Genomic DNA, 27,761 nt, shown 5'->3' with positions numbered 1-27,761 from the left:
ATTATCGCATGTGGCCATATTTTAACGACAAAACTGATTATATAAAATCAGAAGGTTTTTACAAATACACTGTTAGTTATTGAAAAGTGAAAACTTATAGCCACCTCTTTAATACCCGCCTCATGTTTATCAGATAAATTTTGATGACATTCGTTGTTCCAAAACTGACGTGTTAATAATTATGTTACCAACATGGTAAGTAATACTAGAAAATTTCGCGTTTGCAATAAAGTTGGTGCTGGGAAAAATTCAATTATGTGAAGCATTAGGATCTGATTTGAAAGCAGCATTTCAAATATTTAACAAATTCATATAAAGTAATTTCCTCTTAGCCTTTTTAAGAAAAAAACCAAAGCATATTTTCTCAATAATGGGCTAATTAAAAGACTACACTGAAAGATTCTTCAGGAGCATCGGATGATAGCGAAGAGTCTCTTATTACCATTGATGAGGAAAGATTAAGATTATTTTAAAAAATATATAAATTCTCATACTTCGTTTCAAAATGTTCTAATACAGTATTGATGGTTCTTCTCTATCACAAATCAGAACTCTACCACCAATTTTTGAGAGTATGTTACATTGCACAAAATTGTTCATATGCCTACCCTAGATTCCAAATGATGAGTCTTCAGTTTATGACTGGAAATAAATCGATAACCAGAATCGATAACCAGTATGAATTAGTCTGGTTCTCTAGAATCAATTAACCAACAAAAGTTAGAAGAAGTTGAAATTAGTATTCATCATTTTGTTTACATTATCTTAAATACACATCCTAATATTTCTTAAAAATGTTTTACAGATGATATATATGGTAACAGTCATCGGTTTTGACAGTGAAACAGAATGGTTTGTGGGTCTTTATGAAAAGAGTGTGAGAATTTTATAATAGGATTAAAACGTCAACTCAATGTCATATATGAAATAACGTCATAATTATTTGCGATATGAACGTTAAATGACGTATCATTAAGGAGTTATCAATTATACGTCAAAGACTTGTAAACAAAAATTCATGATTTATAAATGTCAAAATTCGGAAGTCTACAATTTTAAACATCATAATATACAAATTTTAACTATGGCTGATCCTAATTTAGTAACAACTTGCAATTTTCATGGACAAGAGTTTCTGTTTAAAATGAATATAATCGGCAATAATTTAGAAATATTGATTACGGATAAAAGTTCTGGAGAAGAATGGCAATGTAGTTATGATGCCACATGTAAGTTTTAATGGACATATTTTCTTTACGTAAAATTATGAAGCAGCAGATAATAATAATAATTATAATATAATCAAAAATGCAACTCGGTATGTTCAGTTTAACGGATATATGATTTAGAAAATGATACATATATGATACAACAGTGAAAATTTTGATTATCTATATTCAAGCGAGAAATTTGATTCTTAAATCTTGAAAATAAGACTTTTTGTTGAAATTATTATGTTCGGATATAATGTTTTGTTTGAATCAGTTTTAAACATCGATTATTAATGAATGATAGTCTATTTTTGTTAGCTTAAAAATTACATAGAAAAACTTTAATCACCAGTTTTGTTCGTGGGTCATATTCCCAATCACTTTAGGAACGATCGCATCTGCTGTTTCAAAATTGTCGGTCCCTAAACTGATTCAATATTTGACCTACTGACAAAGCTATTGCTCCTCTACCCCTAATCAATGAAGATCATATCAGCTTAAACAGAAAATAGTTATCAAAGGTCACCAAGGAGTAACGCTTAAACCATCTTGGCCGAATTCAGACCGTCATGATTAGATGCTATGCGATAAGCTAGTTGAAACCGTAGGGACTAATCTTCTGTAAATGATAAGCTTTTAGTAATTAACATTTTAGCCACATGTGATGAAGCATCATATCCACCAAAATGTAGTAATTTGTAAACTGCTTTATTACACGAAGAATTAGTTTCTCGAGGTAATATCATAACATGTTTCTTCTCTAGTTTACCTTCAGTCTTTGGAGACGATAATTTGGTTATCGAAACGCGCGTCAGACAGTGTAATCGTGAGTGTTGGTGTAAAGAGTGTATTCAATATGAATATCGCCAACGGTTCCAGAAATTCCAACTGTTCTTTTCTGTTAAAATAATATTAGGATATATAATATTTCGCCCTTAGCTTCAGGAACAAAATTTAGCAAATTTCACAGAATTTTACTTCTTCGATTGTTTCAGACCTGGGGTCTTATTCCATGTTTCCGATTTCTTCACGTTTTCCAACATTTTTATTAGCATGACTTGTTGGGAAACCTATGAAAGGTGGTCCTATGGAAGTAATTGTCCCTCCTTTTTTCGCCAGATGATCGGTTTGTGGATTGCCGTGTACTCCGATGTAGCCAGGTTTGCTCCCTTTGCATTAAAAGATTCGATGGAGGATACTAGCTTGAATTAGTGCTTGTAAGGCTATTCCACTATCTGATAGTATGAATATCTTTGCATTGAGATAGTTACTACATAACGAGCTGCACATGTAAGGATAGCGTATGTTTCCACCTGGAAAATGGAAGATTCTGAGTCCATTGAGATAGTGAGCTTGGTTCCTGGACCATATATTTCGGCCCAAACTTGTCCGTTTTAGAGCCATTTGTCTATTGCGTCGACTTGTTCTATAAATTTATAGTTTTTAGTAAAGCTACTTCGTGATCATATCTATGAACACCTCCCCATTCTTTAAAATGCTGGGGTGCACAGTCATGTTACCGGGCTTTATGTCCTTTGCAATTGCTTTCCAAATTTTGGTTTTTATTCTTGGCTACCGTTTGAATCGAAGCGGCTTTTATGCCCTGTGTTTCTGTTTCTTAATATAATGAAGCTACAAATCATTTCTGTTGAGATTGTTTGCTTAAGACGTTGTTAAAGCCACTAATTCTGATTGTATAAACCGTATAACATTTGGTTGTGGATACGGATCGATTATATCAAGCTTAATTGTTAATGCCCAACAACATTCTTTATGGTTCAAATTTCTGAAGAGTTTTTAGATGGCGGTGAGCTTATGGAATCACAATCTCCGCCTCGAAACAGCTGCGTTGATATAAGTGAAAATGTTTCTACATTACACGGATTATTCCATGAGATTTATTTGAAATTTGATTTGACTTATCTGATTTGGATGGAAATGAGCTTGTAAATCGATACGACGATTAGAAAACTTCTGAATTATCATAATTATCAGTTCTACGCAAATAGAATTGTTTTTGCCCAAAGTTTTTGTGATAACAGATAATGAAAGTCAAAAGTTTGACTTGTTTTTTACCTTAGTGGTTTTTCTCCAATAACGCGTATTCAATATCGATAAAACTAATATAGGACCTATGACTATCAAAAGAAAATCATGATCATCAATGATCGCGAACACACAAAAATAAAATAGAGTCGTTATTCTTTGAAACTGAATAGAAATCAATTAGGTACATCTGAAATGTAGATAATATAACCAAGCTGATAAATGTTGTTGATTGTAACATTAGTGAGTGTATTTTTATTAAAAGTAAATTTAAACATTTTTAGTACTATTATTTTGCATATTACAATCCGACAATTCGATAGTCATATTTATTCTGCTATTATTTCACCCCTCTGCAATTTGTTCGATCTCACCACTTCTTTCATGTTAATTATGCTTGTCAATTAATACACATTACTTAGTGACACTTTTCCATGGGCTCTATTTACTATTAAAAATATTCAATTCAATTTTACCATTTATAATGTAATTGTGCATTAATTGGAGTGATGTTTTACTTAAAATTTGTTTTTTCCCTTAACTTGTATGAGCGTCTCATATTAGAAAACGGCAGATAATTCAAAATTCTAAGGCACCAATTAAAATAATTTAATGTAGAAAATATAATATTTGTATGACGAATGTTGCTTATCTTTTATGTAATTTTCTGAATAATCAACTTTTTGATACTTGATATTTTTATAACATTTATTTATTTGTTATAGATATAGAAAATTTGACGCACAAAACCGGAAATTTCAAGCAATTTGATATTTTTATAGCTATGATCAAATCAGGACTGTTAAGGGTAAGTCTTGAAATATTATTACTTCAATAACTAGAGCATAATCTCTACTTCATCTGATACCCTTAATAATTATTTTGTGAATGTAGCCGAAAATTTATCAAATTCTTTAACTCCTTCTTATGATCTTCTTTATGTCTGTAGTTTTAGGTTTTAGCAGAGCTTCGCTGTACAATTAATGACATCAAAAATAAAGACTCACTTGGAACTGATGGACTTACATTAATAAATATTTTTGAGTCTGCCCGATCGTACATCAAATCACCTTACCATTTCAATAAACGTTTCTTTTCAAAATGGTACTTTTCCCAATTGCCTTAAGACGGCTTTAATTATATCTCTGCATAAAGGAGGAGATAAAAATAAAGCATAAAGCATATCGCCCAATTGCACTCCTTCCCATGTCTAAGATCATAGAAAGATTGGTCAAAAAAGGCTTTTATCATTTATGTATAAATATAAAATACTTACTACCCATCAATTTGGATTTTTAAGTAATTAATGCCAAATAACTGATATCTACTCTAGCCTAAGCAGCTATCACTAGACTGCAACAACTTTTTGTGATTTTTCTAAGGTTTTCGTTTGTGTTAATCATAATATTGCGGGAGGAACACCTCTCGCATGGTTCAAGTCATACCTTACCAACAGAAGTCAACTTGTAAGGGTTGATACAACAATGTCTTCTTGCAAGCAAATAGAATGTGGAGTGCCCCAAGGCTCAGAACTAGCCCCTATTTTCTTCTGTTTATAAACAACATCGCCTATCTAGACATCAGTGGTAAAATATGTCTTTTTGCAGACGACACCACCCTTGACGTCGTTGAATCTGTAAAATTCTTAGCGCTTGTTGTGGACAATTCTTTTAAATGGAGGCTACATATTGCCACATTATCTGAAAAATTAAGTACCTCCCGTTTTGCGCTGAAATTAATTTACAAATGACTCAGCTTATCCACCTTTTCAACAGTTTATGAAGCCCTTATTGAGTCGCATTTCCGATATGCCCCTCCCTTCTGGGGTACGTGTAGTGCGACTCAATATAAGCGACTCTTCAAACTGCAAAAGAGAGCTGTTTGATATTCACTCGAACTAAACAGCAGGGCTTACTGCTGAGACTTCTTTGATAGATTGAAAATTTTAGGTCATCCTTCTTTATTTCTTTGAATCCGTTTGACTAATTCATAAGAACACTTCTCCAAATTCGACCTTTACCTATCTACTCCACGTTCAGAATTAGTTGAGGGATCAATACTTCACAATACAAAAATAATGCACAATCACTTGCCAATTGAAATCAAATCTATAACATATTTTCCCACATTTCGCAATATGAGGGCATATTTACTGAAGACTGTATTTAATTCCGGGCATGCTGCATAGTGGTTTAATTTTGCTAATAGATTTATATACTAATTATTACCTATAATTTAGTTACTTATTATGGTTTACTTCTGTATATTGAAATTTTTATTTTATTTAGTTAATTCTATGTTTGTTTTTTAGTTTTTACAAGCGTTTGTCTACAGCATTTATCTCTCTCTCTCTCTCTCTCTTTCTCTCTCTCACTCTGTATCCAATAATTCGACTATGAAAATTTTAAAATGAATTATTGTGACAAAAAGACCAACAGCAAATCAATTGGGCGATTATACGAGGTTTGTATCAATAGTAGCGAGCCTATCTTCAAATCTTTGTTGTTGTTATCCTTTATCATAGGTTGAATAACAGTATTAATTTGATTGAATATGTTCAAGCGGTGTTTCTATTTTCCGAAGCAATCCTCTATGTCGAAATAACCTTTATTGCATTTATCGCATTAGTTTCAACCGGCCCTTTGACATCAAGTGGCAATTCTTCCTTGTTTACTTAATAAATAATAATCACACGAATAACTTCAAAATCTTACTTAGATGTATAGCAAATTAGTCCATTGAAAAGTTACATTTTTTGGGCTTAGGGTGTATTTGTGAGAAGAATTTATCTTATTTTTTAAGTATAAAGAGAGGGTGAGTGTGAAGTGAAATCCAGATTTGTGGGTTTTCATCCCTCGTCTCACGGCCACTATCATGGTAAAAAGGATACAAATGGTTGTCATGGTTCACCTATATAAATTATAGTTTCATACAAAAAATACAGTTTTTGTTGCAAATCAAATACCCTCATTTTATGAAAAACGTCATATCAGACCATTTTTATTTAGAGAACTTTGAATTTTCATACAAAACTTGGTTTCACATTGCTATAAAGAAAATATTATTCTCCAACTTCTATTTCTATAAATAAATATTAATGATTCACAATAATTTTATCGAATAATGTTCGTCTTGATATTTCTCCTTTAATCTTTCAAAGATTGTATGCTTCTCCTTTAATCTATTTTATTAAATTGGCCTTTGAGATTTGGCACTATTCACTATTCTTAAGTGAATTAGAATATCTCTGTATTAATATTATTTTTGCGCTCAACCTTTTTTTGTCACATTATGTTTTAGAAAACGGTTGCTTGCTGTAGTATTTACACTTTGCTCCAACATCTACTATCGCTATCGGCTTGTACGCGGATTACTTTCATCCTACCAACACTTCCTCATAAACGAAGCAATTATTCACCAAATATTTGAAACTTTTTATACCCAAAATGAACTTCTGGTGAAATACATTATAAACGCACATTATACTAATTCTTAAGTCACTTCACTAATTCCATAACTTCAATCCTCTTCACTCTTCTCGTCGTTCATAGAAAATTTCACTAAAGTTTTTATTCAACATTATCCATATCCTGATACTTTTGGAGGCTACTATTTCAAATGTAATAATATAACGCAACTCCATAATTGAATACCATACAACCAGATGGGTTGGAATGTATATTTGAGACGCATAAGCTTGTGTTCAGAGTATTCTTGACCCATAAACATTTAGCTGCATTTGTAAATGTGTTTCAATTATGTTTATAAGTGTATGTTGTTGAAATCTATTGATGAATTCTAGCACCCTGCCTCGTGACATTACTACAATAATTATCACCAAAATAGGCTTGCTCTTGTTCAAGTGTCTATCTCAGATATAGGATTCTGAAATATCTAATATAACTAAGAAAGCACAAAAATTTTGGAAAAAATTTATTCTTCAATTTCCTTTTAGCTCAATACACTTTTCCCAGCGATGTTCAATAAGTTCGATATCCTTTTTATAATAAGAATCGTCAAGCTCCTCAAAATTGCATTAACTGCCAATATCACCGCTTCATTGTTGGATGGAAATATCTTTACAACACCATGTTTGTTGCATTGTGAGCAAACGCAGCTCCCATCTTGCGCACCAGCTTTCTCATGTCGCGCAATTTCAGTCGACGAACATCCACACAGCTTTGTAGATTTTCTTCAGCATATTTGGAGTCGTAACCTCATTTGTTCGACCACTGCGCTGCTGGTCTTCGCAGGTGTTATGGCCTCGTTTAAATTCTGCTAGTTTATATTTTACTGTTGATAACGAAGGAGAAATCTTACGCAGACTAGAATCTAGTTCAGTTTTTATATTGGTTGGACTAATGCCTTTCAAACATAACGATGACCAATTTTATCCATGTTTACGAATTCACTGAAAACGCTCACTATTGATCGCTACCAAACCAGAACATTTGAGAGAGGTCATTTAAATAAGACGGACGGAAGACTGAACTGAACGATCATATGATATCTCGTCTGACAGGAGCGCCATTCGTGTCAAATTTTGAATTATAATTTACCGTCCTCGTATAAACTCCTTATGTCAAACTTCCTAGAATGTAAGTCATGAATTCTTGAGGAATAGACTTTTTCTTCCAGATATATATATATATATATATATATATATATATATATATATATATATGTACAGTAAAATCTGCTTAAATAGCGTTTAAGAAACTTTAAATGCTTCAGAACACTTCAGAATAGTTCTTACTGAATCAGAACCGATTTTACTTAACTCAAAAACGTATCTAAATAGCTTCAAAATAGTTTTCAGGGTCAAAATCAATGACCTTAATAAAGATATTGCATTATTACTAATTAAAGAAACTTATTATTTGAAAATTGAATTGATTGAAAATTATAGGGAACCATTAATATTTATCTATAGTTATAAATAGGTAACGAAAACTAGGGTAATTTCGCAACTGAGTAAAATCTTAATTTCAATAATTTTTTACATAAATTATATGAATTATATACTCTGATGGTATACTCTATTGACTTTCTTGATTTCTGTGGCGCAATTGGGTGTTTCCATAAGGTTAAAATGTGAGGCAAGGATGTGCTTGACAGGCACAGGAACATGAACATTTTAGCAGACAGAGATGTCAAAAATACCAGTGAGCTTTCTTATTCTTTCAGCTTCTCTTCTACTCAAAAAATTTACAGGGAACTGAAAAACAGGTGGATGGAACCTCTGCGAGGATGGTCCCAAGTATCTCGCCTGACTTAGAGATGGCAGTAGTTACTTGAAAAATACCATTGAGTTTCAAAAAGTACAGTACATCGCATATTAACTGAAAATTTGGACATGAGAAAGCTGGTGCGCAAGATGGGGGCCGCGTTTGCTCACATTGGAACAAAAACAGCGTCGTGAAGATGTTTCCATTGAGTGTTTGGCAGTATTCCACAGAAATGAAGCCGATTCTATGCGCCGTTTCATAACTATGGATGAAACGTAGGCCCATCACTTCACACCCGAAACAACAGAACAATCAAAAGAATTTACTGAAAAGGAATAACAAGCTCCAAAGAAGGCAAAGACCGTTACATCTGCAGGCAAGGTCATGGCGTTGGTCATGGTGGAATGCGCGTTGGATAATTTCGGCGAGTATTATGCGAACTTAATGCAACATTTGAGCGACGAAATCAAGCAAAAATACGCCGCATTTGGCTGAGAGGGAGGTATCAAGACAATTCACCAGCTCACACTCCCGTTACTGCAATGGCCGAAATATATGAATTAAAATTTGATTTGTTATCTCATGCATCCTATTCGCCAGATTCAGCCTACTCAGATTATTTTGTGTTCCCAGACTTGAAAAAATGGCTCGGTGGTCAAAGATTTTCCAATATTGAAAACGTGATTTCGGCAGTTAATGGCTATTTTAAGGAGCTTGACAATTCTTGTTATAAAATGGGTATCGAACTTATTGAACATCGATGGGAAAAGTATATGGAATTAAAAAGGGATTATGTTGGAAAATAAATATTTTGTTTCCAAAATTTTTGTTGGAGCAGGTACTTATGGGACCATCCTCGTAAATGAATATGAACTTATATTTTTTTAACAATTTATCAGAAAGAAATGTAATACCCAACAATGTTTTGTTCTAAAATTCTATAGATTTTTGCTTATAACTTGTGTGTGTGAATCGGCACCAAAACAGACAATTTTTTTGCAAATAAAAATTTTCTTTTAATAAATCGTGGATTGTGCAAAATGTCACAAATCCGAGCACATGTCTGACAAATTTCCGACCTTACAAAGAATCAAGACATTTTCCATATAGCTAGTCATTTTTAGCGATACTCTAATCTTTTCAACCCTTCCAAATAATAGTTGCCGTCTTTCTACTCTAATTAGGCATTTACGTATGCAGTAAGGTTCTTATCTGAAGGAAATCTCCCTTGCAAGGAAAATTTTGAGGTTAGGGCTCAGATCTAGTGAATATGGTAGATATTAAACTAATTCTAAGTGCAATGGGGTCGTTTTTTTACAATTTCTTCCTTCATCTTATTAAAAAATTATATGTTTTACCTTTATCGTGGATGAACAGAATCCAATGACTAAGTATCTCAGAAAACGGTCGTCATCACTTTTCCGGTCTTTTCCGGAGCAGGTTTACTGTTTGCAATCCACTGTTTTTTCGTCTCAATAATGTAGCGGTAGATCCGTACACTGAGTCAAACCTTGACATTTGACAAAATATAAAATTTAATGATTTCTGGTACTTTAGGACATATTAGCATTTTAAATATTTTGAATATGAATTTTTTTTTAATTTCATTCATTGCTGATCAGCTGACAAGTCTGTCTGGGTATTTTACATTGAACAAATCGCATACCTTCCGTTGGCGTTTTATCTCCACAACATTTAAAAATTTTAATATTTATCTATTTCAGGATTTTTGTAAAAAGTAAATTATGTACAAAATAATGAATTTCTTTTCTAAAAACTTGATATTAAAGAATCTAAAATTGCGTCTTCTGAGAAATTCAATCTGGAATGTAACTTTTAATGGACTAAATTGTGTATCTAACATTTGATTAGTGGATACCTACCATTTTTTACAATTACGTACGACCTTTCATCGTTTTTCCAAAGTATTCATACTAAGTTTGAACTGTTCGAGATATTTCCGTGTATTTAATTTAGGTACCAAATAGTACAGCTTTTTAAAAGAGGAAAAACTTGTTATTGGTAAGTCTGATTTCAAGGTATTACTCAACTTGCCAAAAGCTATCCATCCTAACTGTATTCGACGCTTTATCTCACACGTTTGGTTATCTCTTCCTATCCTCACCTCATGGCCTAGATATTTATAGTTATATACTTACGCTATCTCACCTCCATCGATAATTATGTTATCATTTGTTACCAGATTTGTCATAAATTTGGTTTTGTCTAGATTTATTTCTAGGCCAACATTCATTGTGGTTCTTTTCAAATCCGTGGCCATCTGCCGAGCGTCTTGCATATTGTCGGTGATTATGGCGATATCGTCTGCGAAACGCAGGTGGTTTAGATACTCACCGTCGATATTTATACCTTTCCCTTCCCAGTTTAATTTTTTGAAAGAGTATTCCAACACACATGTGAAGAGCTTAGGAGAGATAGTGTCTCCTTGTCTAATCCCGCGTCCTACATGTATCTTATTTGTTGGTTCGTGGAGATTTACATTTAGAGTTGCGTTTTCATATATGTGTTTAATGAGCTTTGCGTATCTGTAGTCTATCCTACATTGTTGCAGGGCTGATAAAATTGCTGGAAGTTCAACTGTGTCAAACGCCTTTCTAAAATCGACAAATATCATTACGAGGGGCCTATTATATTCTATGGATTTTTCTATCAGTATCTTAATCGTTTGCAAATGGTCGTTTGTTCCATACCCTATTCTGAACCCCGCCTGTTCTCTGGGCTGAGAAAAGTCTAACTTTCGTTCCAAGCGTTTCGTTACGATCTTAGTGAACCATTTATAAAGGTGAGAAAGCAAGCTTATAGGTCTATAGTTTTCAAAGTTCGTTATATCCCCTTTTTTGTGGATGAGAATTATCGTCGCATTTCTCCACTTTTCCGGGATTTCCCCCTTTTGTAGACATAGATTGAAGAGGGAGATTATTTCTTTTAAAAGTTTCTCACCCCCAACTTTGACAGCTTCTATCACAATTTGGTCTTCTCCTGCCGCTTTCTTGTTTTTCATTTCCGTTAGGGCATTTTTTGACTCTTCAATTGTTATTTCGGGTACAAGTTCTGAACCTTGGTTTACGACTTTCATTTTATTTTTTGTGATATTTAATTCTTCTCTTCTGCTCCTATATAGTTCCTTGTAGAATTCTTCTACAATTTTTACCAATTCTCTCCTATTGTTTGTTTCTTTTTTGTTGTTATCCTTGAGTTTGACGATTTCTTTTTTCCCATCAGCTAGTCTCCTTCTAAGCACCTTCATACTTTTATTTTCTTTGATTACTTGTCTGGTTTTTTCTGTGTTACATTTCCTTAAATCTTTCCGTATTTCTTTTGAAATAGTCTTATTTAGTGTTCTTATTTCGCTTGTATCTTCCTTTTGTTGTTCTACTAGAAGTCTTCTTTGTCTAATTAGATCTTTTGTATTTTTGCTTATTTTTTCTTCTTTATCTCCATCTCTTTTACAGTATTTTTGTTGTGCTTTTAATATTGTTCCAGTGATTTCTCCATTTAATATGTTTATGTCTAGTGACTGGTTCGTGTTCAGGGATTCAGTTAAGAAAGTATTATACGCATCAATATCTTTTGGGGTCTCCCACTTTATTTGTTGTTTCTTTCTTATCATTTTTTGTCGTTCATTTCTGGCGTTTATTCTTACAGTTGCTCTTACAGCTCTATGATCACTCCCTATACCGAATTTATTTAGAACTGTAACATCTGTGATAAATCTTTTCCGCGTCGTGATAAAAAAGTCTATTTCATTTTTTGTTCTTCCATTTGGGTTTACCCAAGTCCATCGTCTATGCAATTTCTTTTGAAAGAAGCTGTTCATTACATATAACTTTTGATTGTGCAGGAAATCTATCAATGTCTGTCCTCTCTCATTTCGACCATCTATTTCAAAGCTTCCAATTGCCACCTCCGACATATCTGTTTGTTTTCCAATTTTTGCGTTAAAGTCCCCCATAATAAAAGTATAGTAGCATCAATTCTCTTTAAGTGCTATTTCTATGTCACCATAGAAGATGTCAACTTCCTCATCTGTGTGGGCTGTCGTAGGAGCGTATACTTGAATAATTTTAATTTCATACCTTTTACTTATGGAAAGTGTTATATATGCCACTCTGTCTGATATAGTCTTTAGAGTGACTATTGATTTTTCAAGTCGTTTGTTTATTAAGAATCCTATACCACCGTCAGGGCTGTTGGGATTTTCATTTTGATAAAAGAGATGTCCAGACTTCAATTTAAGAAGTTGTTCTTCTTTTCTTCTTGTTTCACATAAACCGATTATATCCCAGCTTATGTCCTTAATCTCCTCTTCCATTTCTAGAAGTTTACTACTTGACGATAATGTTCTTACATTGTAGGTTATGATTTTAAAGATCTTAGTGTTTCTACTTGATTTGCTTGTCGGTTTTTTGTCCCCCCCAGAATCCATGGGACTGACTGAAGTTTCTTCAGCACAAGATTTTGGACGATCTATCCTACTTGCCTGGGGTCGTTCCGTAATTGTTTTAAAACTCGACATAACTTTGAGGGTTTTTTGGCAAAATAAAACGACACGCTTGCCATTGCGTGTTGGCGAGTGTGTATTTCAGCCGCTCCTAACATGGAGATACAGACGCTGTTTGAAGCCGCCCACTCTGGGTCAGACGCCTCACCGTTGTGGGTTTTCTTAGCTTCACTTTCATCTCTTCGAGACCTTACCGGCAAGGGTGGCCCTACCAGTAGCTATGCTACCGCCGGCATCGCTCCCTGGATATTGAAAGTTACTGAGCCCTCTCACCACGCCAAGGTGAAAACCCCCGAGGGAAATACAACTTAAAATTTTTAAAAAAACTCACTCTAGGATATTTAAAGATATATTTACGGAAAAACGGGATATTTTGAACTTTATATGCATTTTCAAAATTGTAAGAATACGTATACATCCTAAGAATGTTTTTGTATAAACTTGAAGCTGAGATTATAAGCTTCAAAATGAGTATCGACATTTCTTAGTTAGTTCATTTGAAACCAAGAAGTAGTTCATGTGAGTTATATACATAAAAAAATTTATAATAATACGTACGACAAATTTCTCGTTGGATTTGCTTGTTTGTATGGTGAATTATGAAATATAACCATTGAAACTTTAAGTGCTTATATGGTCAATATACCTTTGCCAGCGAAGATTTACTCAGAAATAGTGGCTCCAACAAAAAATGACTAAACACCTTTTTGTAGAAAATTTTGTGCTCTACATTTATTGTTTGGGCAGTTTTTTCGAATTCTTCTTAGCTTTCGAGTTATTTGCGTTTCAAAATTTTTTTAGTTACAAGTTGCTAAGCTAATTCAGTAACCGAAAACCTCTGAGACAATTTAATTTCGGGTTTAATCCTATATTACCTATACTATTTTGTTTCATATTTTCGAATAAATAGCATATGCATATTAACGATACTGTTACTGATAATCACTTTTTCAATTAATTTTAGACTAGCGAAAGTGTTACATTAGATTTATTAACTTTTGAAGATTTAGAATTACTAAGATCAAGAAAAATAACCAAAGCTGTAGGACCAAGTAACAATAATAGAAGATATCTTATAGTAACTTACGTAGTAGAATTTGATAAGTAAGTAAAGTATATATGAGGTCTGAACAAAAAATTCGGTGAATTAATTTTTATAGCACTATCCAAAATTACATATAATCTACAAAAAGTTGAAGGAACTATTCGAGAGCTTAGTGAAGTACTTACAATCTTGTACAGATCCCTGAAAAGCTTTTTAACAGATGTTTGGAGTTAGGTCATAATTTCACTGTCAAAATTGTTAATGGAGCTTGAAGCATATGATTATGACTTTGAAACAAAAATTTAGAGTTTCCAGTGAAACACCTCTGACTTACAACGTCCTAAAAATGCCCGTCATTGAAATCATTCTTCTTCATTTGTGAAAGCATAATGCGATTCAACAGGAACAGGTATAAACAACGAATTCCACAAAGTGGTACTAGAAAGTTTATAGCATGCAAAGAAACTGGCCGAAAAATGTACCGACGACTTTGTTGTTCATTATAACAATATACTGTGCCACATGTCGCTTTTCGCAAGTTTTGGTCGCTATCCGCTATATCCAGAACCTTGCGATATCTAGATTGAAGGAAAACGTTTGGACATCATTCCTTAAATCAAGAATCCTATGACAGATTATGTGCGCCTTTTAGAAATGCTTCCAGTCATGGATTTAACGTTGGGATGACTGCATGGTTAACCAAGCAGTATTTTGAAGGTTTATCCAAATTTTATGTCATCTTTGAATTCGCCGTATTTTTTCATCACACCTCATAAAATCCATTGAATGCTATTTTGTTTTATTCATATAAATATGCGACATCTTGATGATCGAAAATATAAGAATCAAAATGTGGATACCAAAAATATCAATAATAAACTTAAAAACTGAACAGATAATTGCAATTTCGAATAATACTACAATTTGACAATAATTAAATTCGTAGATAAAAAATTGAAAATCTACAGAAATATTGTGATTCCTAAAATAAATGGTATACGAGGGTTATCTGAAAAGTTTTCGACCTAACAAAGAGCAAAACGTGATCATTTTTTTATTTCAATATATTCTTTTAAATCTATAACAATAACTTAATAATGGTGGATCTGAGTTCCACCTATAGTTAAAAATCAACGCAAAAAATCCTACTCAATTTGCTTAAGCCACGTCAATAAAAACTAGAGCGCGCTTTTGGTCAAAAGTAGGCAAATGTGGTATCCGAAGCTCAGATAGCTTTCACAGACATAATTTTGCAGTCAGAATATGGCAAATGCATTCTTTTGATATGCCAATAGCCTCTTCTAGCTCTCTAACCTTAATCAAACGGAAGTACCAGTACCATTTGTAGAACTTTTTTCTTGATATCGCTGGTGGTCGTAGTTTTTGGCAGCCCTGAATGCTCGTCATCTGTCTAGCTGTTTAGGCAATGTTTCAATTCAGTTGCCCAAAATTTTACACAGTGTCTAACTCCTGTTTCATTTGCCTAAACGTATTGCTTTTTAAAAACAAATATCTACTGACAGCATGATATTCAATTTTCAGAAAAATCTTCAGAATAAATCACTTATACGATTGTCAAACTAGAGCAACCAAAATGATTGAAATTTTGTTGAGTATCCCTCAACGCATTCGAAAATATATTCTGCTGATAAGGGCTCACTTCTTCGGGTTAAGTTCAGGTTTTCACTCAACCCTCTTATTCATTCGAGCTTCCATATTCCTGTAGAGGCCGTCCCTGATGGCTCCGCAAAATCCATGTGTGGAATTTCGATTGACAAATTATACCATCTGAAAGGTCAGAAATTGGTCATAAAATGATAATTGATCTTATTAATTGGTCAAAAAGCATTCGCTGATAATTGGTTAACTTATATAAATATTTGGTCAGTTAATTTAATATAAAAAAAAATTAAAAAGTTGTCATTTTCGCAACAGGTATCCTTTGGACCGGTTAACTGAAATTACTTTATTTACTCAACAAATTACCATGACAATTATTTTCTTAAATACATATAATATAATTTGAGTTTTTCAACTTTATATTTATAGTCCAATATATATAAATTTCTTTTGTATAAAATAGTATTCTCTCCACTCCATCTGGTTTATAGTCGAAATGACAATTTTTAAACTTTCTTGATATTAAATTGAGTAATTGTTGGTTTATATTCCATTGTAATGGAATATATATAAAGATTACATTTCATTCAACCACAGTGAAGAATAAATAGTTAACTATGATAATTCAATTTTGATGGCGTGGTAAAATATGTTTTAGAGTTAGAAAGCGTAGTTAAAACTAGATAGTAAAGAAACGTTATGTTGCGAGATTTTTTTAGGTTATTATTTGTATTGTCAGTCCCTCACCGTCTTTTTCTCATTTTGAATAAAAGTGAGAAAATAACTCTCAGACTATATCGACTCTGTTACCGTACATTTTTGCTTATTGGAACTTTCTACATAATTACAATTTTGTTTTCTTTCATTATTTGTAAGTTAATATAACCTAGTAAAATTTTTAAACATATTTAAAAAACAAATAATACTATTCCATCATTCCCTCACATTTAAATCGTCAAAACTCATTTATTCTGGAGGCCATCATATTTTTCATTGATTTATTAATAAATTTCGATATTTCATGAGAATTTCCCTTTTATTATTGAATGTCTCAGAAGGACAATTTTCTGTTCTTTTCATGAAGGTTATATAAACTCTCATTTGTTTTCACTCTCCATATTTTTTGCCAATTTTGTATTTTGTCCAGTGCAGTCTGTAATTTAGAAGATTCTTTTGTTGGATCTACATGTGACTATTTCCTTCGAAAAATTTAAGCCAACCAAAAAGCTGTAATATTTTATGTTTACCTAGCAACGATCAAATTTCAGCGATAATACTGCACTAGTGCAAATTATCGATAATTTGCACTAGTGCCAAATTTTCGTCTAGGATTAATAAACATCATTTGGTTTTAATTTTATATTTTAAGAAAAGGAACAATTATTGAAAATGCAATTAGAATATACAACTTTACTGGAGGCCGACGATGGTGTTTCTATGCTGCTTCCACCACTTCTTATTGTTACTTCGCTACTGTCATTTCGCATTTTTTGTACAATTTCCTCGTGGTGTTCACTATTTACTTGGAGGTAACTCTTTATCGAGGCCTGATTTGAGTGTCCGGTAACCTTCATAATTTGATTTTCTGAAACCCCAACCTTGGCAAGCTGAGTAACTGCCGCAGCACGGTTCGAGTGATTTGTCACTTTTATTCTTTTCGTGTCAATTCCTATAGCTTCCGCTGCATCTCTTGTCCACTTTGAAATTTCATTTCGTCCTACTGGACAATTTTTAAAAAAACCTGTTGTCAATAAGTTACCGTAGATACCAATTCAATGCCAATATGATGATCGTCAACTACGGTATAATTTAAAGAATAACAAATTTTAAACACAGAATTAAGTTTATTTTAAATTAAATTTTTCTCAGGAAATAGTCTGCCAAAATGCCCTCTCGTGCATGTCAAATTGTCTCATAATTTCCTCTCGTGCGCATTCGCGCACTCGAGAAAATTAAATTATCGACAATTTGACATGCACTCGGGACATTAATATTGATAATATGGTATTATCGACATACGTTTCTACGGTCGTTAAGCTTGTAGTAGGCATATCAACTATATATAACAAATAAAGTGTTAGTCCTAACACACTTCCTAGAGCTGCCTGCTTGAATTGGTTGTACTTCCAATATGTCATAAGGCAGATTTTTTGAGTTTAGATATTAGCTCCGAATGCCAGAGTTTCTTAAAGGCATGAGATATGTCTAAGAATTCCACCGAACAGTATATTTTTCTCTCGAGACCTCTGTTTATTTAATTTACTACCCTCCGTGTTTGTTTGTCAATCCGGAATCGGGACTAAGAATATCTTATTAAGTAATGTTATCTATACTTGAAATAAGGATAGATAAATTGCTGGTCGGATATAATTCCTGCAATCTGAGTTCATTGATTTTAGATACAAAGATCGTGCTATTTTTCTAAGAAAATAGACTATAGATTTCTTATACATATTTGAATTACTATAATCCTGTCCTTTGTCTGTGGTTGCTTGAAAACCTGTTCATAAGCGTCCAATAAAAGCTTTTCAACTGTTTTGGATGGTTGCATCAAACCAAACATTTACTGAGTTGTAATTTCTGAAACTTTTCTCTATATTCACACTGAACACACTATTTACACTACCACTACACCAACACTCACTGTAGGACGCGCGTTTCGATAACCAAGTTATTATCTTTAGAGACTGAACGTAATCTAAAAACTAACGAGTTGACTTACCTGTTTTATACTAAATTTTCCCACCAATAAACTTTCTCCCGCCAAAATCAATTCCACTGGAAAAACCTCAATTTGAATTTGCTAGATGTAAAAGTAGTTTAAATAGGGATAAAGGTCTAATTCTTTACAACCCACTCTATAGTTTAGTAGTCAAGAAATGAATGTGAAGATTCCCGCCAAGGTTTATTGGTGGGAAAATCTTGTACAAAACAAGTCAATCAAGTCATTAGATAAGTTGGTTATCGAAACACGCGTCAGACAGTGTAAACGTGAGCGTTGGTGTAGTGGTAGTGTCAACAGTGTATTCAGTATAAAACAAACGTTTTCAACAGTATGTTGGGCTTTATACTACAAAATAGCAAAATATTGCAATTTTAAGGTAGTGGTTTTTTTCGGTAAATGATTTTAATTAGCTACTATCTTTCTATCAATGCAACAGACTTGCCAGACAGGTTTAAATAAATTAACAATAATTAACATGGGGTGAACAATTAGTATTAGTCTTAATTACCCAAAAATTTTAGATTATATTAAGGTATGTTCATTGGAATAATTCCTTTCATGTTTCTTTAAACAGTCATACCAAATACTTAATTGTCCTTTACAAGGACAGAATATATAATAGTGTCGCCAACACTGCATTAAAATAAAAAAAAACTGATTGAATAGATGGGTCGCATATTTGCATTAGTATATTATATAATACCGTTATCAGCTCATTAAATGCATATTAAAATAATAAAAGTATAATACTTGTTGTAGTTGTAGTTAGGTAATTTAATTTTAGATAATTAACTATATACATTTACTATACCTTATTTTAGAATTCGTTACCCTTTACCTCTCGAATATTGTGGTCCACCAGATCCTGTAATACTACAAGCTACTATAAGAAGACTAGAGCTAGAATTAGCCAGAGCTAGAGAAGAATTAGCGATTAAATCTAATAATAACGATTCGAAGAAAATATTTTTTCTACAGAAAAGGTAGGCCACCAACAGTTTTTTGAACTTACGCTCAGGTTCTTACAATATCTTTAATCTTTTACTATTGAACATAATTGAAGTAGATATGTGGAGGTCTAATGTAATTCATATTTGCATCAGAAACATATTCGTGAACTTGTTAATTCTATTTTATTTCATTTATTGTTAGGAGTGTTGATTCTTTTGCCTATCCCCTGATCAACTGATTGGTGGAGACATTTATCCTCCTGTTCTTGCATTTCTAAAGCGTATCAACTAATTCCAAACTTTGTGCTGGGTACGTTACCGCGATATAAGAGAACTCCTTTACGTAACTTCCTTCGGTGTTTTTTATCACCGATCACCGATAAATTCATGACATCCTATGTTATTAACCTTGTAATAACATATTATTACGAACTCGTCAACGATATGGACCATGAAGCCGGTACTGTTCGATTATAATGGAAGTCTGAAATTTTGCTATTACGCCGGTTCGTAGAATTCATGTGATGTTTGTTTTTAAACATGTTCTTATCATACCGGCGATTTGTTTATATTGTTTTTTTTTACCAATTTCTAGGAATGCTTTTTTGCTTAGTTCTTTCTTTGCTTACTTCCTGGAATTCTAGAAATTCCTTCCTGATTAAAATCCGTGCTTGTTTAGCAGCGAGAGTTAATTCATAAATAAAAGTCATAGTGAACGGAAAGAAATAGTAAAAATTAATTGGGAAAATTGAATAAATTGAAAAGTAAGAGTCAGCGTGTATAAATTCATCCCACTATTAGAAATAGTTTAAATGAATAATAAAAACATTACAATATACTTTGTCTTGTCTATATCATATTACAAGACGACTGCAAATGTCTTTTCGAGTTAGCTTCTGGGAATCTTTTGACAATCTTGTTACCATTGCACTGATAATTTTTTCAAGTTTATTTCGGCAATAAGTATATTATTTACAACGTTCTTCTTCAACTATTTATCTATAGTAGTCACATATGTCTTTGAGTCATTATCTGTGACTGAGATAATGTATGCTACGTAGGAGCGCAACTAGACTAAGCAGCCAGTGGTTGCCAGTACGGTTGTCGGACTGGGTAGACAGTCAGAAGTCCAAAGGTTGATGTCTTCGTCTAATAAGCTCCAAATAAAACAATGTCCAGTGACCGAGTAAGCGACTATTTATCCGACTGGTTACGCAACTTGGTTGCCTCGCCTAATAATGTCCTCATTAGACAAGCCAAAGCTGACATCACTATAATTTTGCATGACTGATTAACAATATTTGACTCACAATCAGTGCATTTATTTCAGTTTTAATTTTAATTACCTAAAGTAGTAGACGATTATCTTCGAAAGAAACAGGTGGGGTTGCAGTTATGCTCCACAGCTTATAATTATTTACCACCTAACCGCCATTTAAATTTCATTACTTAATACTTTAATCAAGACGTGAAGTTTTTTTAAGTCATATATAACTATCGATATTATCATTATTATCAATTCTATATGTCGTTTATTTTTTGAAGAAGATGAAAATAATAGCTCAAATTATAACAATATCTAGTTCTATTGATAACTATTATTATTAAGACTAATACACAATTTTAATTGTCCATGTAGATATTATAATCATTACTGGGAAAACTGAGAAAATACAATGATTTCAATTCTTTTGTAGACTCCGGTTGAATTTAATCAATAAAATAACATCCAAGTACTTTTTAGGATTGATGAGCTTACAGAAGAAAATGTGGAATTGCAAGAGGAAGTCAGACGTTTGACGAAACAATTTGGAAAGAAGCCTAGAAATCAAGTTTTATCCTTACAAAAAGCAGTTAGTACTTTAGAAAAATGTGTGGTAAATGAGAGGAATTCACACCATGAGTTAGTAGAGAAATTAAGAAATGACAAAATACAATTGGCGAAAGAGTTGGCAAAAGTTAAATGCTCGGAAAAAAATTTGAAGGCAAAATTAAATAAAGTCGGTGAGTCATCCAGGTAAGTAAGTATATCTTGGCTATAGAAGATTTTTCCGAAAATAGTACAGTTCTTCTTTATACATATTGCAGAAATTTTAAAGCGGAAGCAATTGACCTGTAAAAATATGCCTTCCGTGAGTTTATATTTATTATTTTTTCCATTATATACTCAATAAATGAAACCACAAAGAAAGATAAATTATAATATAGGCGAAGAAAGCTGTTTATATTTATTATATTACCCTGTACAAAAAATCGAATCAGCAACAAATATACAGGATGGAATAAAACAATTGAGAAATGAGTTGAAAAGTGGCATATTACAATTAATGAAACAAAATAAAAGCTCATAATAATTACAAAGTGTCACGGACCATCACCTCAAGCCACATCCAACCATAATCATATTCCTATCGTTGAATGTGTGAAGTACCTAGGTATACATGTAGAATTCATAATATGATCCAAACGGAAGCCACTATGTTTGATATTCCAAAAACATTATTCGCTTGTTGGGCGTAAGTTACAACTATCAGTCGAAAATAACTACTCGTATATAATCTAATCTTCAAGCGATTCTAGACATTCTGCATACTGCAACTTTGGAGAACTGCGTCTAAGTCAAAGCTCACAATCATCGAACGGTTCCAGTCTAAGGTGCTTTGTGTGACGTATCTGACGATTATGCAGCTATTCAAATAAACATAACATCACCTCTGGTCAACGATGAAACATCTGGTCAACGATGAAACAATTACAGCAAAAACTGGCACATGTAGCAATGAAGGTGACACTGAACCATTGTTATCAATAACTAATAAATATTTGAACACCATTGGACTACCGCCATCAATATTAAGTGATCAGAGTATTTCCCAAAATAAAGATCTAACTGCCATCTACAAGTACATCCTTTCATATTGCTCCCAAGAATATCACGCCCATCCCTAGAAGTTCTAAACGGGCTAAACTTAATATTGAGCGAGAAAAGACAGTCGAAATAACATCATCTCGTGGCGAAAGATGAAAGTACAGATGAAGCACAGTAGGTGAAAGAAAGCGCAAAAAGGTAGAACAGAATCTTCTCACTGAAAAGAAGAGAAAAGTGAAACAACCAAACAAAAAGAAAAAGGAAAGGTGACATCTACAAAGAATACTCAAAAGAAAAGCAAATACTCATCTAGCGAAGATGAATAAGACTTTTGATGTTTCTATTGCTCTCATTTCATTTCAAGAATTGACAGAATGCCCCGCATGTTCTTTAAGGGCACACTGTAATTGTGCCGGTGTCGAAGACGATGATGAAGATGTTAGATTTTTTTGCGAAAGGTGTGACGATAAAATAATTGCAAAAATTTTTTTGTTGTTGTGTTGCCTTCATGGTTGGTTTGTTTTACCTTCAATGGTGGCATAAAGAACCAAAGCGAGGGTCTTCTGTATATGTGCTTTGAATCAAGTGTTCATTAATAATAAGTTTGATCAATAAATGGTTAATTATATAATAACAAAGAAAGAGGAATGGATATATTCATATTTGTGTTGCATTGATTTTTCCTTAAGTGGTCAGTATTACCTCCGCTTCTTCTATGAAGTTTAAAAAAAAAGAAAGAACAATGAAATTACGACCGAACTGTAATAAAATGATAACGATGCTAGGTGAAAAAGAAACGAAACTAGAAATTTCAAAAAATATAATTCTCTAAGGTACAATACTTCCACCTACAAGGCAATCAATATAACAACTAAATTTGATTCTACCTTCAGTAGTAGGAACTTCGAACAGAGAATTAGAGAGGCTGAGTTCAAGAAGGATACAGCGTTTGCTCAGTCTCGAGCAAAAACAGTACCGTGAATATGTTTGCCTTCAATGCTTAGCGAAGTTTTTCTCTAAAGAAGCAGAATCAATTCACACAAAGGAAAAATCTGAACAATAGTGAAAAAATATGAAGGCAGAGATTATTTCATCTTCAAGCAAGGTGATAGTTACGAAATTTTAGTATACATTTATCGACTATGTTGAGAAAGGAAAAACTATTGACGACGAGTATATGCAAATTTGATAATTAGCAACGTTTGATCGAAGGATTCGAGCATAAACTGCCTTATTTGGAAAAAAAGTTCTATTGCATTTACTAGGTCACAAGAGCAAGTCAAAAATTATTTATTATTGCTAGAAGAAGTGTATAAATCTAGAAGTTTATGTTGAAAAATAAGAATGTAGAATGTATTTTCAAGTCATATTAAGTTACTATTGCATTTACTGTTGCGAAAATTCTATTTTATACTTATTTTATATTTACAGGTTAGGATTAGGTGACCATTTGACAATCCCTGCAATAAATAAAGCATCCCATTCAAGCCTAAAAACAATGTATAAAAGATGTCAATCGCCAGGTGCCGAATACGATAGAGCACGCTCAAGGCAACCAGAGTCTCTCAAGCCTAATAATCATTGGGCTCAACCAAGGTAATGCATAACTCATTAAGTCGGGCGACTGACACACAGATGGCGTTGCCATTATCAAATCCACATGACGCTTATGATGTACCAACTTTCACTATGTGTAGCACCAACCATTGGTCGCATTCAGCGTACGTATCGCTTATCGCTACCTACTGGTAGCGGTAGTGATGGGGAACGTGTTGAATTTCGATGGGAAGCCGTATTTGATTTCTGTAAATTATTAGTTTTTGACAAGTGTATTTTTTCTATAGAGGCTATATTGTATGTTTTTTGTTTATTCAAACGAAATTATTTTTATTAAACTTAACGAGTGTTACTTTATGTGGTGGTACTTTGTCTAGTTTGTTTTTTAAATAATTACGATGTATATTCAGCACTTTAATATGTATATGTTAACGGAAATGTATGTAATTCCTTCCTAGGAAATATATGTGATTACTAAAATTGCACGGAAATGTGTAAAATAAATTATATTAGACACATTTCCTAAGAAATCTACACATTGTCTAAATAGCAATAGGAAATATTGACATAGGACGAGGTGATGCCTGAAATATTATACGAGTAGGTGTAGTTTGGCTAAAGCCGATGATGGTATCATCAAATTGATACCAAGAACGGAATCTTAAAACAATTATATTCTCACTCTCAGATTAATGTGTGACCAAGAGTTCTTCTTGATGCAGAGGATGTACCGTGTACGGAGATGACGGAGGTGCCATTCTGGCTTACCCTGCAAAAATAAATAGCCATATGGACTGACTCGTTTACATTTAACATAATATAATAATATAAAGACTTACTTTAATATTGGAACATTTATAATTATCTAATTAACAGATTGATTACTTACCAAACGAAAGTATGACTTTATAAGAATAATACATCGATTTTGTGATAAATACATTTTAATAGTTCCTAGATACTTGACTTTCGAAGCTTTAGTTAGTAAGATAGTATGAAAATTATTATATTTTACGTTATGACTTACCACCTGAACGTTGTTGTCTTAACAAGTGCTTTAACAAAAATTATTATTATCATTTTAACAACGTGTTTTATTACAGGAAGAATTTTTATACATTTCCTAATATGTACGATATTGGAATTATATACAATTCCTAGGAATTGTCCACATTTCCTAGGGCATTTACGTATTAAATAGTTTTTGAAACAATATTTTATACATTTCCTAAATAGTTTCAGAATTATATAAACTTTCTAGGATTTGTAAACAATTCCTAGATTTCATACATTTCTGGTAACATATATAAAAATGGACATTAAATTGTGGAAAATAAATGATGGAGTTTTAATTCATTTTTCCTATCCTCATAACCATTCAATTCAATCATTTTTCTTCTAAGAATGCTACAACATAACGTTTGATCACAGAACACAGTTGATTTAATAAATTTATAGTCTGGTTCAGCCCCGGTTTTTTGGTTCACTCTTCTCATATTTCAGCTTTGTTATCGTTACCAAGCACAAATTAAAAGCTCCCCGAAACATGGCATCCGCTCCAGAATGTGTTAAGTAGCGTATGCGCCAAGGCTAGGGTTTTACAAAAGTTGCACAACGGTTTCATCCGCTGAATGCGACCATTGTTAACCATTTTTTGGTTAACGACTAGTGATTAAAATTGTGGTTAATATTCGTGAATTTCTTTTTATTTCACTTTTGTATTGACCTACCATATCAAAGTGAGAATAGGTGAGCTGATGATAGATATCAGTTCAATTTGAAATAAATAAGATCATTTACAAAACAAAAGCTATGTGTATCATAATACTGTATAACCACATTTTATTATAGTTATTATCATATATGTAATACTCCTGTATTGTTAGTCGGTTCATAGGGAGAGTCTCACTTATTATACGTTGAGTCTAGTGCGCATGATCGCAAGTTGGTCATGCGTATTATTTAGCATTTCAATTCATAGGCGGAGAAGCTGAGACCAGTTTTGAGAATTATAGTTCTTCCAATATCAATCGCAGAAGACAATCAATATTTCATAAATACGCATTTCTATTGGCCGAAGCTGACGGAAGGCGTATGTACACAGTTTCTTTAAAATACTTCGTTGGACAGTCTGCGATAAGCAGTGGCGTGGCTTGGTGAAATTTATCAGCCACTTAAGATTTTATACGTACGTGAATTTATAGTTTATATAAGGAGAACAGGGTTGCGACATTAGAAGTACTACAGCAAAAGGTAGCAGAATATCCAGAGTAGAATTATACCAGTTTAGAAACATTGCATCAATTTTTGTCATCATGTGGTTTTAAACACAAAAAACTGAATAAACGGTTGGCAATAACCGAATCGTCAGGAATCGTTCGATGGCGATTATTTGCGTCAAATAAAAGACTACCGAAGTTCTAATAGACGATTGGGGTACAAAAAGGGCTCAGTTCTCGTCCGGTACCCTGTTTAAACCAAACTCCCTTACAGGCGGGTACATTTTATAATTTAATATTCAATTAAATACAATTATAATGATTCGCTTGCGTTTTAACGAATACTTTTTCACATTAGATATACATATTTTTAAAAGAACTTATAAAAATAATAAATTTATAAAATGAGGTATCTACGCCTATGGTAGATCAAACAAAATTGTCGGCAAGGGTTTTTATAATCTGCAATGGATATTGGAAGACATATATCAGTTTATGTTTAAACTATTTTATTTTATATATATATATATATATATATATATATATATATATATATATATATATATATATATATATATATATATATACGGGTTCATACCATATAAATTGATAAAAAATGTGAAATTTGAAGTGTGTTTTCCTCTATTAAAAGGGTCCCCGCTTACACTTACGGCCACTAGTAATATAGAAATATTAAATCTATGATAATAATATATTAAAACTAAATTTTTTGATGTTTTATAGGAAGACGAAAAGCTCTGTAAAATGTGTCCGCAGTAGAGGTAGTTCAAGTTCCAGTACAAAATATGCAGACCCCGAATGTATAGAATCAAACGAAAATGTTACTTCGTTCAATAGGAATCACAGTCTATCACCCCATCGAACTAAATCACTTTTCAAGTCTAGAGGAAGCAGTCCAGAATCTAGAACAAGCTCCCGAGGTAGCTCTAGAAGTTGTAGAGCTGATAAGCAACATTTGAATTATAAGAAATTGGAAGAAAAAATAGCAAATTTACATAAATTGCTAAAAAGCAATGGTATCTGTGAAAAAGAAATTTAATCTAGTGAATCTATTTTTTATAGAATATATTTTTACAAGTACCTATATTTCCGTTTTAAGCTGAGTTTTCTTTATTAGATTGATATACGAGAGTCATCCGCGTATTCTGTCAAGTGACATTATTTCAAGGTCAGCCACTACACCGCCATTACGTTTCACTACTCGTCAGTTTTAAGCTGACGCGAAAACCAGTTTATGGCGAATTCGTTCCCCTTCTTAAAATCCGTTCAAGTCTCCAGCCAGTTGCCTGGTACTCGCAGATTTTAACAAAATTTTAACTCATATTTTTCTCTAATATGTACTGAGTGAGCATTTTGAAGAAATGCGAATTTATTTCTGTTGTGTAATTAATCTGCTTTCTGTATATGCCAATTTCTTTGCACTTACTTTTCCTACCCCAGGTAGCACGGTATCGTCTTTTTCACGTTAGTACTAGGTGATATTTAGTCGGCAATGTGAAGTGACCAAGAACTCACGACCACGATCTTTCCCGTTCCACTTAGTCTAGAGCGATAAACGAATGGCAAAACAGAAAAAATAAAGCAAAAGCTTTAAGATGTTAAGTTACAGTTTGTAGGTCATTGAATTTTTTAGTGGCTTGTTTAATTGATTTACATTTAAGTAAAATCACAATAGCTTCTGCTTCCATATTAAAATATTTGGTGGTGCATCACAAGAATCCTTCCAAATTACTTATAATATCCCCTAC

At 32.8% G+C, this 27,761-nt stretch overlaps 1 protein-coding gene across 1 annotated transcript; it reads left to right on the top strand.

The window, feature by feature from the left end:
- Positions 1 to 999: 999 nt before the first annotated feature.
- LOC130891219 (centrosomal protein CCDC61-like) lies at positions 1,000 to 27,111 on the top strand. Its single transcript, XM_057795827.1, has 7 exons — positions 1,000 to 1,229; positions 3,983 to 4,065; positions 13,972 to 14,111; positions 19,219 to 19,380; positions 21,092 to 21,364; positions 23,648 to 23,812; positions 26,737 to 27,111. Exons 1-7 carry the CDS (start codon positions 1,019 to 1,021, stop codon positions 27,050 to 27,052), a joined length of 1,350 nt encoding a protein of 449 aa, XP_057651810.1. The 5' UTR covers positions 1,000 to 1,018; the 3' UTR covers positions 27,053 to 27,111.
- The last annotated feature ends 650 nt before the right edge of the window (positions 27,112 to 27,761 follow it).

Source organism: Diorhabda carinulata, chromosome 3 (genome assembly GCF_026250575.1).
Source record: "Diorhabda carinulata isolate Delta chromosome 3, icDioCari1.1, whole genome shotgun sequence".
Lineage (NCBI taxonomy): Eukaryota > Metazoa > Arthropoda > Insecta > Coleoptera > Chrysomelidae > Diorhabda > Diorhabda carinulata.
The sequence above is the reverse complement of the archived record's forward strand: the minus strand, read 5'-3'. Positions and strand labels throughout refer to the sequence as shown.